Consider the following 11,958-nt stretch of genomic DNA (forward strand, 5'->3'; position numbering starts at 1 on the left):
ATATTGACATTTATCACATTAGTTCAAGTAAAAACTCTAAATCTTTTGACCATAGAGCCGGTAGAGAAGGAATATTGATGAGCAAAATATCCTGGCCAAAGTTGTTAGCAAACCAAAGAGAGACGTGTTTGAAATGTAAGTAGTTATGTCCATTTGCAGTAGCCTAGACAGAGACAGGAGGGAGCAAGATTGAAACGTAATCCCCTCTGTCCATGAACCCTGACCTGGAACCCCCTTACTGTATGCGCACCTTAATTCCCCCCACCCCACCCAGCCACACACCCACCCAGGCCGGAATCGCCACACAACATGGGGGAGGATAGGCGCTATCCAGGTCTGTGCAACTTTCCCTCCCTCTCCCTGCGTTTGAGTTCCTCCTTGTAGCAGTAGGAGCAGTAGTTTTCTGTCTCGGGTCGGCCATAGAAGGAGCAGTTCTCCCTCCTGCACCTCCTCTGCTGGAGCGCTGAGGCAGTGCTGCTCCTCCCTCTGGGTCTGTCTGCGGTCTGCGGCGAGTCGGCGTCGGCGAACTCCAGACAGTCTCTGATGTCCCCGGCGTTGAAGCCGTTGGTGTAGGTGTGGGACTTGTGCTCCCCTGGCATGCAGTACGTGTCCGCCGTGCCACCGCCGGCCGCTGTGCGGACCCCGGACATGCGGGCCGGAGAGTAGCTTTGGGAGGAGAGCGAGCGGTTCTGCTGGGGGTAGGTCGCGCAGGTCTTCAGGGTGCCCACCGGCGGGCGATATGTGTCACGGAGGGAAGGCGGGGGAGAGCCCATGTTGAGCTCCCGCAGGTGGATGATGCTGGAGCGCTGGATGGGAGGCGTGTGGCTGTAGTGGGCGGACACCGGTATGGGGGCGGGGGGTGGGCCAGAGCCGAGGAGGGCTCTTCTGGTGCACGGGGAGCTGTGGGGGGACGGACTGTGGCGGCCCTGCATCTTCAGGGCCACGTGGGGGAGTACGTGCTGGGGATGGCTCAGGTGGTGCGACCTCACCGGGGAGCATCCCTCCTGAGGGGTGGAGGCAGGCGGTGGGGGGATGGGCGGGGGAGTGGGAGTGGAGGTCCTGTCCATTAAACGCTCGCGCTCTCGGTCCCTCTCCCTGTTTAAGGTGCTCTCCTGCTCAGGCTTCTTCAGAAATGCTGAGGACGTCAGCGGAATTCCATTTGTTGCTGATGCTGTTGTAGTTGCGGCGGGGGCTTGTGCCGCCTTCTTTTCTGCCTCCTTCCTCTTCTGCTCCTGCTCCTGGCTGAAGCGCTCCTGGGCGTTGCTCAGGTAGTAGCTTATCATCTCCTCGTGAAACTGGTGCCGGCGGCTGGTCAGGAGAAGCCCCGCGAAGATAAACTTGCGCTCCCCCTGCATGGCGGCCCGCAGGATGTTGAGGCTCAGCTTGACATCGGTGCTGTACTTCCAGTGCTCCGTTAGGGCCTTGTCCCCCACCAGCCGGGCCAGGAGACTGCCCCTGTCCCGCTCTAGCAGCGGGGACGGCATCCCCGGCAGCCTCTCAGTGGGGGAGGGGCTGGAGGTCTTTTCAGAGGAGGAGGAGGTACTGGCCGACTGTCCCAACTCCTCCTTCGCTCCTCCCGCTCCCTCCTTCCGACTCTTACCCTCCTTCTTGCTTCGGGTCTTGCTCTCTCCGTTTTCCATTGTTCGCCCGTTGCCCCCTGAGTTGGATCGGTTGATCTTGCCGTGCACCAGCCCGCCGAGGCCGCCCATGTTCCTCTTCAGTTTGATGCCCAGCGTCTTGCTGAAGCTGCCCAGTTTATTGGCCACCGAGTCAGTCCTGTTTTTCTCCTTGTCCTTTCGCTGCTGCTGCCGGTCGGCCTTCTCCTTGGGTTCCTGGGATTTCTCCTTGGACGAAGCGGCGTTCGTGGAGGACTTGCCGTTGTTGACATTGGAGTTGCTGCAGACAGATTCACGGTCAGAGTCCATGGAGTCGGCGAGGGACTGAACGTCCTCCCCGGCTGACGCTGTGGGAGACTCGGGCATGGCCAGGGGAGCCTACAGAGGAGCGGAGGAGGAAGAAGGGTAAAGGGTGGAGTAAAAGGGAAAGAGAGAGGAGAAGAAAGTCAGAAAGAGTTATTCAAATATTTTTGTCAACACGACTTCACACCTTCGGATCTTCCTGACAAAGTCACACGGAAAAGCACTCACTCTGGTTTCTGACGGTATTCGGATCCATGTGACATTCATGTAGCTGTGCAGGAGATTGAGTTTGGCCTCCAGAGAGAGAACTAGGCTGTGTGGAGGGGAGGAATAAAACAATCAGGGTTACCGCACTCTGGAATAACCTCCCGCAGACTGTACCGTTGCTAGGCGCTTGTTTTGTCTGGCGTACAACACCCTGGAATCCTACTGGAGAAAGTTATTTTCATGCTGGCCGAACGTTCCACTGACAGCTCCACTCCAGCTGTTTCGTTGCAAAGCGACCTTAAAGGACCTCTGGTCTGGGCGTGTTCCCGGCATCATTATGGTGCCGCTGGGCTCAAAACTCTTAATGACCCTGCGCTGGCTGACTCGTTACCAATAGAGTGGCGGTGAGGGACGTAACACCTCGATGAAACAACACCGTGAAATCTGTGGGAGTTTTGCAAAACTCACAAATTAATGAGACTTTTCAAAATAGTGCTTAGAAGAGCTCAAGCGGGCGAACATCCTGCCTGTTTAATGCCCTTCAAGGAGACACCACTGTTCCCAGGGCACCCAGTGAGAGATGATGGCCTAGAGAGTGATTATTTAGGGTAACTCCGTCTCTCCTGTCCCACTGTTCCCCCCTGACTTGGAGGAGTCTACATTTAGTTTCATCTTATCCCGACAGGGTCCCTCACCCCGCATATGGAATCTGGTATCTGATACGCACTCTTGACTACTCTGTACTTCTGACGTCTGTGTCACTCACTGGGCCAGTTTGGCGTTGTCCTGGTCGTCGGTTTCCCAGTCCCAGTCTTTTCCGGGGTCGGTGGCAAAGTGGATTGACAAGAGCCGGTGTTCTGAGTCGGTGAGCGGAATCACAGCTGAAGTGAAGCACACAGAGCAAGGCCTTGAGTTAGAATCGATTCGATATAATGAACATCATGAACTGGTTCGATTTGACTGGATTATTAAATGCAAGTTGAAGTGAACTGAACGGGAAACGGGGTGTGTTTATACACCTGGTTTCCGAGAACATAAAAACACTGAACTTTTATTCTGCCGCTAAGACGACTTGACTTACACAGAGAGACTGGCATGAGCTCAACAAGGGAATACATTTGAATTGTTTTAATCCATGGATGACTAATATCAAGGTTGAAAACAAGAGGCCCAACAAATAAGAGGAGATAATCCTTTGAGCCTTGACACATACACACATGCACGCACGCACACACCACGCACGCACACATGCACGCACGCAGGGCAAGGGACCTGTATCAACCATCTGTCATCAGCAGCGATGAGAACAACCTAATTGCACATATAGCCACTTGCAGAAACATACAAACATGCACACACATGCAAGTGCTCTCTCTCTCTCTCTCTCTCTCTCTCTGTCTCCCGAACACACACACACACACACACACACACACACACACACACACACACACACACACACACACACACACACACACAATGCACTCACACAAAAGAACACAACAGGTTGTTCTGTAAGCCACCCGTGACTCAGCCTTTGCTCTTTTGTCCCTTCTTGGCTGCAGTCGGCCGCTTGTTAAAAATTACTAACAAAGCATTAGTCACCACGAATAAAACCGACACTCACACCAAAACCATAATGTTGATTTCCAGTAGGGCAGGAATCAGAGGGTTCATGCACACAAAGAAACACTACACACACACACACACGCACACATACGCTCATCCAACTCAAAGTCTATTAACGGAGCATCAGTATTTGAATTGAGATGGAATTGTTTAAGAACCGAAGTTTAATTGGGTGCGACACGAACAGTAGGAGAGACAACTACACAAAGAAGATCTGGGACCCCCAGGGGCCCACAATGCATTGCCGGTGTGTGGGTGTGAGGAAGAAAAAACCCCCCTCCAAGCGTGGATCAACAAGTTCTCTCTGAAACGCCGCATGACTCATCCTTAAGCCGCCATGGAAGTGTTCCTCCCTTCTCTTCTCCTCACCTCCTTCTCACTCCCATCTTCTTTCCGTCCTCTATACTTTAGCTAACCCAACCGCCGAGCGCCGGGTACGGTGTGTGATTACAACCTGGACCGGGGCCTTCGCCCCCCGGGACCCAGCCAGAACCAGCTCTGCAACCTGGACCCGCACCTCCTCTCCTCTGCTTCACTCATCTCATACGAAACTGCGAAACTCTTTTTTTTTTTTTATTATTCCTCCACCGCGCAGGATGAGGAGGTTTGCTTCTGCTTTGACCGCATCGCTTCGGGTGAAAACGCTGCGTCCCAATTCCATGTTATTCGGTCTGTTTCCAGGAAGAAGAGGAGAAAGATGAGATGGTTCACAGCCCTCCTCTCTTTTTGTTCTCTCTCTCTCGCTCTCTCCCTCTCACTCCCTCGACTTGTGAAGATCGCCGGCCTCTGTCGTGCTTCTCTGACATCTGACAGACAGCGTCGGTGTATCGCTGAGGGGCAGAATGTTCCGCGAGCGTGGAAGCCTTGGCTCAGTTCTGTGTGCGACTGAGTGAGAGTGAGAGACAGGAGAATAAGTTGGTGTTTGTGCACGTCTGAAAAAAGTGTATGTGTGTGTGTGTGTGTGTGTGTGAGTGTGTGTGTGTGTAGGAGTTCTTTGTTGGTAATTCTTGTCCATGTGTGGGTGGGAGAGAGTGTGAGGGTGGTGGGGGATTTACTCTTGTCCACAACTGTTGCATGCATGTGGATGTGCATGTGCTTAACGAGTGTGAATGACAAGGATAAATCTATAGTAAGTTGTCAGTCCTCTCTCTGTCTCTCTCTCTCTCTCTGTCTCTCTCTCTCTCTGTCTCTCTCTCTCTCTCTCTCTCTCTCACTTCAATTCAATGGGCTTTATTGGTGTGGGAAACACATGTTTAGATTGCCAAAGAAGATGGAAAACAATAAATGAAAAACACAACACAACGAATAAAACACAAACATGTAAATGTTGCAGATAACTCTCTATTTCACACACACAACTAATGTCTGTCTGTCTGCCTGTCTGTCTGCCTGCCTGTCTGTCTGGTGGTCTGGCGGTCTGCCTGTCTGTCTGTCTGCCTGTCCGTCTGTCTGTCTGCCTGTCTGCCTGTCTGTCTGCCTGTCTGTCTGTCTGCTTCCATAATGACGGTTGCGTGCCGGGACTGAAACACAAAAGCAGACGGGCTGCGGTCGGGGCAGCAGAAGAAGCACAAGACGAAGAAGAAGCGGGAGGGAGGAGGGGGGAGGAGAAGAGAGGGGACAAACAGGAGGAGCAGAGCAGTGGAGAGAAGCAGCGGACGTGGAAGGGTTCCCTCTGTGTTTGACGACGGCCTGTCGTTGATTTGTCGACACGTGGCTTAATCGCTGGACTCCTGACTGAACTACTGTCTGACTGCCGTTTAAGCGCACTGAGATGGATCCGAGCTGATCTGGTTTGTTATTAGAATTATAATGCTTTGTTATTAGTGTTATCATCAACAGCAGGCCTATTCAGCTGGTGGCCCATAGGCTCGGCAGTGGCGTTGCTAGGATGCAAAGACTCAGGGGCTTAGCCCAAGCAGGCTCTAGTCGGGGGGGGGGGCGTCCACATTACGCGCGGTGCTTGTTTTGTTCCATAAGGAAACAGAGTAAACTAAAATAAACAACATATAAAATAAAAACACACTGATTTGATGCACCGATCATGGGCGCTCCATCGCTGGCGCGCCGTGGGCATAGTCGGTACCGTCAGAGAGGGAGCGGTCGGGGTGCGGGGCAGGCCCTGAAGGGCCAGTTTAGCTCGGGGCTATTGACAAAACATTTGGGGCTGAAGCCCATGTTACATTACATTCAGCAGATGCTTTTATCCAGAGCGACTCACAACTATTCAAACGCTGATGGACGCAGCCATCAGGGGTTAAGTGTCACACTACAGCATGCTAGCAGGGGGAGCCTGGGACTGAACCAGCAACCTCTAGATTACCAGACCACCAGCTCTACCGCCTGAGCTACCATGCCCACTGCTAACAACACCACTGGCTTTTGTGCAAGGCACTATAAGCCCAAGTTCTCCGGTGGTTGCTACTCAGTGTCAATCGGTATCAGACACTTGTGGTGCTGGGCGGCTCCCAGGTTGGATTCTAACTAGATATGTCTCAAACGAGGTTTTGCTGCAAAACAGCGTGTGTGCACAGCGCAACGTTCAATGCCGAATAAAGGTTTTAAAACAGAGAAGGTGCAGCGCTGGGAGGGACACTCAAAAAGGTCTTTCGATGGAAGTTTGAAGTACAGTGCATCACCTTTGGTATGAGCACGTTCCTTGTTAGCCATGCGAACACGCACTGCACAGACCCACAGTGCACCGTGCTCTGCTGGGACGGGATTGATCGTCTCACTGGGACAGTAAACAAAGATCCACCGTCATTCAACATCACACCGTCGCCACTATGTGGTGGCTGGCAGTGTAGGCCACCAAATGATCTGCCACGCTCACAGTTCCCCTCTGGGTCTTTCGGCCTCAGTTAAAAAGAGCAATCACAAACATTGGACAAGCAGCGATAGCTAAAGGAAGCCATAAGAAACTACACCAACGGCCGTTTGGTCGCTGAATGTTCCTCCAGTTTGGGGTTAAAAGTGCCGTAGCTCAGAAGGATTGAGCAGATATTGACAGGTCTGTTGGTGAGCATTGTTTCCTCCAAGACAGAGAGCTCGGAGTGGACTTCCTGTTATGAGAGCTTGAAATCTTGGCAGCCGCCCGGGTGACAGTGGACTGACTGGCATCGATCAACAACTTTTTCAAACCCCTGCTCATATGTCACGGCCAATTTCTGCAACAAGTGAGTAAAATATCAACACCATTGTGCCGTGAAGTTGGTTTGGTGCGCATCACATCATATAACCTGGACTTCTGACCAACACAGAACGTGAAAATTAGGAAAACCCATCAGAGTCGGAGGTCGTCATGTAGGTTAAAAACGCTGAGTCAGAGTTACAAACAGTGTTGGTGGTTTGTTCCCTGCGCAAGCTCACGTGGCAGAGCATGGCACTAACATAACAAGGGTTTATATTTCCGTAACCAGGGCTTATATTCCTGTGGTTCACAGCTTATTACTAATGGTACTGTAGTTAGTTTTGGGAAAAATACATTCACGAAATGGCCTGTTTACTGAGTCCCGCGCCCCACCTGTAACGTGAGTCACAGTGCATATGCACTCACACACATGCACAGACACACACATGCACACGCATACACACACATACACACACACACACACACACACACACACACACACACACACACACACACACACACCCACACACACACACACATACACACACACACACACACACACACACACACATACACACACGCACACACACATGTGCTCTCCTCAGGCGATCAGCCACAAAACACACAGGAATAAAAAAAGACAAACACAGTCACACCCACCACACTCATCAACACACACACACACACACACACACACACACACACACACACACACACACACAATTAACCTCAAGGAACACACACACATGCACTAAACAAAAAAATATGTGCACTAAAATGATTATGGTCATTGAATATCCAAACACACATAAAACTTTGGTGGAGCTCAAATGCATGTTCACACACTCAGCCTAAACCCCAGATGACATTGGGGTGCGATGGACAGAGAGCGAAAGGGAGAGTTCGATAAAGAGAGTGAGTGTACTCTATGTGTGAACTATGTGTGTGTTTGTTTAGCGTATGGACATTGCACTGTGCTACGCCGGTGTGTACATTCATATGAAACACACCTGAGTGTGTAGCCATGTGTGTGTTTATGTGACTGAGTTCATGTCAATGTATGTAATCAGGGGTATGCAAAAGTGAAAAAAAACTTTGTGACTGTATCTGGGTGGGACCAATTATACTCTATGCACGTGGAAATCCCAGCGTGTTTATCCGCGAAAAACAAAAAAGTATTTGTCTTAACATTCAGCGGGCTCAGTGGACATGCTTGTTGTGGCGAACGCCTCGTCGCCACAGAGCGTGGGACAAGAACTTTGCATGTCTACTTTTCATCTGGAAGGACTAATACACACTGTTTCCTTTACATCTACTGCCAGGGTGTTTCTCACACGAAGCACTTGGGCACCTCGCTCAGTGACTAACAGTGGAATATTTAGTCTGAGCTAAACATCAACCATGTGAGGCGTGCGAAAAAGATAGTGTGTCGTATTGACGCACGACTCGCAAACGATTTGTCCGTCGCGAAACAAATCTCCTAAACGACTCAGTCGCTGTGAGTCACTCCGGCAAAAGAGTGGCGTGAGCAAGGGAATCGCGAACTGAAAATTATCACTGAGGACTAAGTTTGATTCCGAGGGAAAAATGGTACGGATTTACACTTTCGCACCTTTCAAACCTTTCATCACCAGTGTGTTGAGGCTCATGGTTGTGATACGAAATAACCACTGGCTCCCAGAAGCCATGAAGAGTGTTAATTGTCTGCACCCAGACAGGCCCCGAAGACTTGCAACTCCTTCTCTTTAACCCCCTCCCACTACCGCCACCACCACCACCACCACCACCTCCACCAGAAGCAGCATCATCACCTTCTGTATGAAGGCCCTCAAGGGTAGGAAACCATTAGGTTCAGCAGCCACTCACTTTTAACCAGCCAACTGAATTTTTACGACACAAAAGGACCTCCTACCACGGCTGGCAGAGATCCAGCCGTCGGAGGGAAAATGGCGAATCTTGTACCAACGCCAAGAACAGAGCGGAGTTGTGGTTTGACGATAATTCTCAACCCCAGTGACGTCACGTCAGGGTAGAGTGGTGTTCAGCAAGATGGAGTGTCTGTGTGTCTTTGTGTGTATCCAATTGGGGTTATGTGTGTGAGTATATTTGCAGACCCGTCACCCTTAATCAGTGCCTACAGGTGAAATAAAAAAGTGAGTCACTGTCTGTGCCATTGTAAAGTGTTTATTATGTGTGTATTTATCTATCAGTATGAAGCCATTTTGCAGCAACAGGTTTGCGTTAGGTCTGCACGAGTCCCTGCGTTGTTTAAAGTCTGAAAAAGATGAGGCAAGCTCGCCCCCTGGTGGACAAAGAGCTGTAGTGCTGTTTTTTACTGTGACGCAGAAATTGCAAACAGCGCTTTATTCAACGGGGCGGGGTATCATCAAGTTATTGCATTAAAACACTAAAATCCTATCAGAGGCTAACTATCTGTTTAGCAGAAACAGAACTGAAACAGTGGTTCAGCAGGTAAACAGTATCACATACAATTTTCCGTCAATTAAAATCCTAAAACTCTACTTGTCGCGGTGGCATTTTAGATTAGAGGCTTGGTCCTCTGTGGTTCCCACTGGAGCAGAACAATACACTAAAGACCGACTATATATTTTAAAATATGGACAGGTATCAATGAACCTGTGAGCTTTTCCCTCAAATATCTTTGGTGAGAATTTAATTTTGAAGCTACGGTCAGACAGCAGGGAGCCTCCATCACTTTATTCCCAACATGGTGGTTGGAGTAGAGGAGGAGAGAGATTATTGTGTTGTATCATTATGCTCCGCATCCAGCTAGACAGTCACAGGCCAAAAGCCACGGTCTCTAAGAATCGACATTTACAAATGTACAATGAAGAAAGAAACCAAACAAAATAATGCGTTGACTAAATAATAACGTATTATTTAACTATCGGTTGTGTTGTTGAGGTTTTTATTTTTGATAATATTTCTTGGGATAGATTTCTATGCCTGTTTATGCCCGTCTCTCTCTCTCTCTCTATCTCTCTCTCTCTGATTTACTTTCTACCCAGTTTTTTTGGGAGGGACATCCATCAGATATGACTCTGGCAGAGCACATCCAGTCCCTAATCTGAGCATTATGAACATTATGTACAGTGTCGCGGTCGGGGCAGGTCGGACCGGCTGTCCGGGACCCGGGACGGCCAGCTGGTATCTGGGAGATCACTGGGTCACCCCTCAGAACCTGCAGACAGATCACAGTCTCTAATCTGTGTGTGTGTGTGTGTGTGTGTGTGTGTGTGTGTGTGTGTGTGTGTGTGTGTGTGTGTGTGTGTGTGCGTGCGTGCGTGCGTGCGTGTCATTTTATGTGTATTGGTGTTGGATGTCTGAATGTTTCCGGTTGTGTGTACCTGGTAACCCCCTCTATGGTTACCATCACCAAGGCTTACACAAAGATTTTAAGATTCATAGATATTTAATCCTGGTACATGAAATTTGATTTGCTGTTGGTTTTGGTATACGCAGCATTAGCGTCCTGATCGTTTGCCAATCGTGCCCTCCAGAGTTTTCATTTTAACCAACCTGATCTCACCAAATCCCACTTCATATCTGGTTAAAGGTTCGGAATTGAATGAAATGACCTAGTGGCCAGACTGAATACCTGCAAGCTCGGTTACTGGTAACCACCAAGCCTGGGATAGCTGGGAAATACCTGACCAGTGGGGAGGAAAACGACTGTTCTTCTTTTTTAAAGAAAGAGGCACAGTATGGAAGTCCTATGCCATCTTCAATCTGCAATTTACAATTTTCAACGAAAAAAGAAAATGCCTTTTTTTTTTTTCTCAACGCTACCTTGTTCTCTGTGCTGGTCCTTCTGCTCCATGGAGACCAGGGCGGAGAAGTGGGCCTGGTCATAGGCCAGCACCAGCGGGGAGCAGTGGCAGCGGCTGGGGGGGACTTCCAGGGGGAGGTACAGACCCCCGAACGGGATGGGGGCGAAGGCTGGGGTCATGGAGGGCAGACACGGAGACAGATAACTAATTATTTACACGGGACTCTGCTGGGTATCTGACTCTGTGTGGTCATGCGAGTTTATGTGAGTGAATGGTGCGTTTTTCCTGTGGGTATGTACATTATATGTCTATGTATCCTGTACACGCCGGCGAGTGGGTTCTTCACGCATGCGCCTGCCACTCACCCTCTCCCCCCGAGTCGCGGAGCATGGTGTCGGCGACCACAACGATAGGCCGGCGCAGAACGTGGGCCAGGACGAACACATGGAACTCCTCCAGACTCTCATACACGGGGTCCTCCGAGCTGTCCACCCTGTGGACACACAAACCAAAATAACCGCCGCGCAGAGATAAGCACATAAGAGCCAGGGGCATGTAAGCCCCTTCACAAGTGAAACTGGAGCAAGCATCAACGTATTTATTATTTACTGTTCCTAAGAAATAATTCCAAACAAAAACATTATTCTGCCCTCTGATGGACAGCTCCAGTATGGCAACTTGCAATGAGGTCATCGGCAATTCGAAAATAGCGAGAAATAAAAACCGACACACAATACGATCCATCAAATTTTACCCACTAAAGACATATCACAAAACAGGCCTAATCCACAGAACTGAGCAAAGTGGCCTATTAGGTCAAAGGTTACCAAACTGGGGTTGGGGACTTCCTAGGGATCATCAAAGGAATTGCAGGGGGTCCGCAGCAATTTTTATGTTATTTTCATTAAAATATTTCTTAATTGTATTGCTTCAAAAAATGTATGCTTTCATCTCTATTTCAAGGGAGAATTTTTTATTTAGTGATCAATACCACATTGCTCTCTGAGTTGGCATTCGAATAGGACCCAATCCACCCTGGAGGAATTCTTTGCCAAACAAAATACTTCACCAATAGCAAGAACAAATATAGTACATAGGCTGTATAATATAACCCATGATTCACAGCAAGAAAAATGTGTCCTAAATATACGGAAATATTTTTGTTGGATAAATTCAAATTTTTCTACCACAAAGAGGCCCCTTGACTTCAAAAGGCAAACTGTCTCCAAATGCTTAAATGTCGCTCAGATGCTATATGTTCAGAAAACGAGTCTCTCAGTTGAGTGCA

The 11,958-nt window shown here is 49.4% G+C and overlaps 1 protein-coding gene across 1 annotated transcript in view; it reads right to left on the bottom strand.

The window, feature by feature from the left end:
* Positions 1–326: 326 nt before the first annotated feature.
* LOC307227843 (OTU domain-containing protein 7A-like) overlaps positions 327–11,958 on the bottom strand; it is a gene marked incomplete at both ends in the record, with an annotated part of 30,694 nt that continues 19,062 nt past the window's right edge. The window contains 5 exons of the mRNA XM_079997287.1: positions 327–1,994; positions 2,148–2,232; positions 2,893–3,007; positions 10,690–10,839; positions 11,036–11,163. Coding sequence (XP_079853413.1) covers positions 327–1,994; positions 2,148–2,232; positions 2,893–3,007; positions 10,690–10,839; positions 11,036–11,163 — 2,146 coding nt within the window. The remainder of the gene's footprint in view (positions 1,995–2,147; positions 2,233–2,892; positions 3,008–10,689; positions 10,840–11,035; positions 11,164–11,958) is intronic.

The sequence above is a fragment of the Zeus faber genome (genome assembly GCF_960531495.2).
Source record: "Zeus faber genome assembly, chromosome: 3".
NCBI classification, from domain to species: Eukaryota; Metazoa; Chordata; class Actinopteri; order Zeiformes; family Zeidae; genus Zeus; species Zeus faber.